Below are 4092 nucleotides of genomic sequence, written 5' to 3' on the forward strand. Positions count from 1 at the left end.
CGTGTGTGTGTGTGTGTGTGTTGGGGGGGGGGGGGGGGATGGTCAAAAAAAGTGCCATCCCAGGCGATTCCCAACTGATTACATGATCCACAAGAGCTTTTACCTGGTGTACTATAAACACCTCCACACCATGTGCCTGCCAGAACGAGGGAATGTTACTGCCCAGAGTGTTCAAGCTCTGCTTTCTCAGCAGCCAGAGACTGTTCATCATCTATTCCTGCTTTTAGTGGCTTTGGTAAGTGAGTTGATCGTACTGCATCTCTTTCAGTTACAGTAATTGGCCGTCTTAACTCGTCTCAGCTGCCTTAAAAGTTTAATCCGTAAACAATGAAAAATACAAATTTTTATTATTTTAATTTTTAGTTACATTATATAGGGATCAAACACCTGGAAGGCAGGTTTGCTCAGCTTGCAATCTAAGGGCCTATTGTTGCAAACCTCACCCATGTAGGCTGGCATTTGCAAAAGCCCTTCCCTGAGTGCTGAACACAAGTCCCAGGGAAAGTCAGTTTGTGTTCTTAGCTCCCCATGGCACTTCTGAAATAGTGCTCCCTGCTATGAATACCAGTTACCTGCCTGGGGCTGTGTCTCGTAACAAGGAACATAGGAATTGCCATACCACCCCTGAACTGTGATCGGTCTAGACCAGTAGCCTGACAGACAGTCCCTAGCACCAGACACTTACAAGGAAATGGCGCAACTGACAGGAGAGTGAAAAACCCTGAATAACTGCCTGGGGTTTTTGCCAATGGGAGAGTGCGCTGTGGCCTCTGTAAGGGTGACATGCACTCCATGAGCTTCCTGCAGCTTCCCAAGGCATTGAGCTTGTGTAGGATAGAGTGCATCCCGGAGTGTTTGCTGGAATACCTAGAGTGGGACAAATTAGATCTTTATCTTTGCACCAAAAAAACTGAATTTCGGTAAGGGTTATGCCTGGGTAAGGAGCAGTTTGGCCAATGGATGTCAATGGGAGTCAAGCATGGTGAAGATAATACACAGCTGAGATTCTCAGGCTTCAACAGCGCATTTTCTTTTGGTCCTCTTCTCCTCAAAAAATAACATCATCTACAACAAAAGGAGAAGGCTGTAATAAAACACAGTAGAGATGGATTTTGTCCACTGCTCTGACCCAGCGTTGCATGGCTTTGTAGAAGTCACTGGAAGGCATCACTGAGTAGTTTGCATGAACATTTTTCATCCCACAGGCCATTCACCATGAACATAAATGTTCTCCTTTCATAGGATTATAAAATATCTAAGCCATGTAGCCCATAAGACTAGCCTGCTTGCTTGCATATATATTTTTTTTCTATGAAATTGTTGTTTCTTATGTATTTAATTGATTTTTATTATAATAGTTTATAGATAAATATTAAAAGAATTTTGGCTGTAAGGCAAGATACCTATAGGCCATGTCCTGTATAATGTAGTAAGGCAAGTTAGCATACAGATGTTCAGAGACTTTAGCTTAGGTAAGTGATGATAAGCTAAAGGATAAAGTACATCTATGGTTATAACCTTTACCCTAGATAAGTCAGGAGGCATTAAGATAGGGGGTACCTCAGCTCATGCCCTCTATAATTTAACAGGTAACCTACAAGAACATGGTTAGTCCAGATGTAACAGAGTTGAGAATGAGCGAACTCTCCAGAAAGGAGATGGATATGTCATTAATACACACTAACTTGCCAGCCTATAGAATAAGTGAACACTGATATTTTGTGGGCGAGGAAGCTAAGTTCAGACATGGAAGAAGAACACGTAGTGTACAGGTTATAAGAGGGGCAACCTACCGTGTCTTATGCCTTTTCTTTTTGGTATTATCTCAGTCCTAGTGTTACAGTCTTTCTATAGCTCTTAGCTCTTAAGCAGTTTCGAAGCTTTCCACCTCCCACTTGAGAATTGAAGAAGCTGGACATCAACATACAGGGGAAAGGTTGGACTTTTGTCTCTTACCACCAGGTTATCCAGGAAGGGCATTAGTATATTAATTCAAAAAATTTATAGTATATCACAGCACGTGTGTCTCTTGAATAATAGTATTGCCTTTGTAATTCTGAATGATTATTATCCATTTGATTATTATTCTACTTTGCCTCAATAAAAGTCTTTAAGGCTATATTTTGGTTCTCCGTGGGAGTATCCTTATCATACATTACGAGTGTCCCAGCAAAACTCTGTGTAGCTTGATTCTGGGACAAGAACCTTATTATCTTCTGATCAGATCAATTTGTAAGCTTATAAAACCATTCAATATAAATCATTATTAAAATTATGTAGCACCTAAAATCAGGCAACAACAATTTAATTTTTGAAGATGGACCCCAGCAAAATAGTTGAGATCTGGATCCAGACTGAAACCTTATTCCAGAGTGCAGTGGTGTTCTGATCTACTCTTTTGGTTCAGGTGCAATCTGCTTCTCTTATGCTCCATTTAATATTTTGAGTTCATACATGTCTTCATATGCCAAGTTCCATCTACAGGAGATGGAGGTCTAGTGAAACCAGCTGAAAGCCTGGAGACCTGAATTCTATCACTGACCTCCTGTGTGACCTGGCAAAAGTTGCTGAACTGTTCTGTGCTTTAGTTTTCCCTCTGTTAAATGAGGATACATGTGCTCCTTGCTATTCATGTCAATAGACCTTGAATAAGAATCATTGATGCCACATGTTTTTAATAGTGTTGCTTTTATTTGTAGGGATTGTTATTTATTAAACTCAGCAGGACCTCCCCATCACATCATGCCAACCTGCAGTGAAACCAACCTCAGTCTTTCAATGTTCCTTCTGGCAGGCATCCCAGGGCATGAAGCTGACGGCCCTTGGTTCTCCATCCCTTTCTGTTCCTTGTACCTCATTGCAATTTTAGGAAACTGTCTGATACTCTTTGTGATAAAGACACAGCGGAATCTCCATCAACCCATGTACTTGTTCCTTTCTATGTTGTCTGTCACCGATCTCGGCTTAGCTGCTTCCACCTTGCCAACAATGTTCAGCGTCTTCCTGTTGAACAACAGAGAAATTGCCATTGATGCTTGCCTTTCCCAACTGTTATTTATTCACTCTTTCTCCATCATGGAATCCTCTGTACTGTTAGCTATGGCATTTGACCGCTTTGTTGCAATACGCCACCCACTGAGATATGCCTCAATTTTAACCCATGAAAAGATAGGAAACATAGGGCTGGCGATAATAATCAGGGGTGTCGGTCTGCATGTCCCGGCTGTCATTCTTCTAAAGAGGTTGCCCTACTGCAGGATCCGGACTCTCTCTTATTCGTACTGTTTGCATCCAGATGTAATGAAAATGGCCTCCGCAGACATTGCTCCTAATAGCAGCTATGGTTTGTTTATTATTCTTTCTACTCTGGGTTTAGACTCGGGACTTATTGTCTTGTCTTACATCATGATCCTTAAGACTGTGCTGAGTATCACAACCTGGGAGCAGCGTCTCAAGGCTCTAAACACTTGTGTCTCACACATCTGTGTCACTCTGCTTTTCTATATCTCACTGCTCAGTTTGTCTGTGATTCACAGGGTCAAAAAAAAGACTCTTCCAGAGAGTCAAATTTTTCTGTCTTATCTCAGCTACCTCCTCCCCCCTGTGGTAAATCCCATTATATACAGCATAAAAACCAAAGAGATTCGTAAACAGATAAGGAAGATCTTCCACCAAAACAATTCCACTATGAGGATGTGATGAAAGGATCAAACACCAACAATTCTCTCAGCAGCAATGTGAGAGGCATGATGGGCTGGTGAGAAGCATGAACAAACTCAGGGTATTTGAAGAGACTGGAGTTTTGAAAGGAGATACAGTAAAAGTAACCTCAAGGGACAATGCTCAACCATGCAGATAATGACACCTCTACCAGACAGACTTTGGAAGAGACTAGCAACAGATTTATGGAAATTCAGAGGACATCATTACATGCTTGTAATTCACTATTTTTCCAGATTTATACAAATAATATACTTGAAAGACAGAACCTGTCACAGTGTTACAGGGAATCTGAAATGCACCTTTGCTCATTTTGCTATTCCAGAACCACTAGTGACCAACAACGGACACATTTCACTGCAGCAGAATTTG

General features: G+C 41.4%; 1 protein-coding gene across 1 annotated transcript; it reads left to right on the top strand.

Annotated features, from left to right (window-relative positions):
• Positions 1-2778: 2778 nt before the first annotated feature.
• On the top strand, positions 2779-3699 carry LOC137157850 (olfactory receptor 51G2-like). The gene has a single exon (XM_067555287.1). It carries the CDS (start codon positions 2779-2781, stop codon positions 3697-3699), a length of 921 nt encoding a protein of 306 aa, XP_067411388.1.
• Positions 3700-4092: the final 393 nt, after the last annotated feature.

This window comes from Emydura macquarii, unplaced genomic scaffold (assembly GCF_026122565.2).
Source record: "Emydura macquarii macquarii isolate MOO-44397 ecotype Brisbane River unplaced genomic scaffold, CSIRO-AGI_Emac_v2 contig_1604, whole genome shotgun sequence".
In the NCBI taxonomy this organism is placed as follows: Eukaryota; Metazoa; Chordata; order Testudines; family Chelidae; genus Emydura; species Emydura macquarii.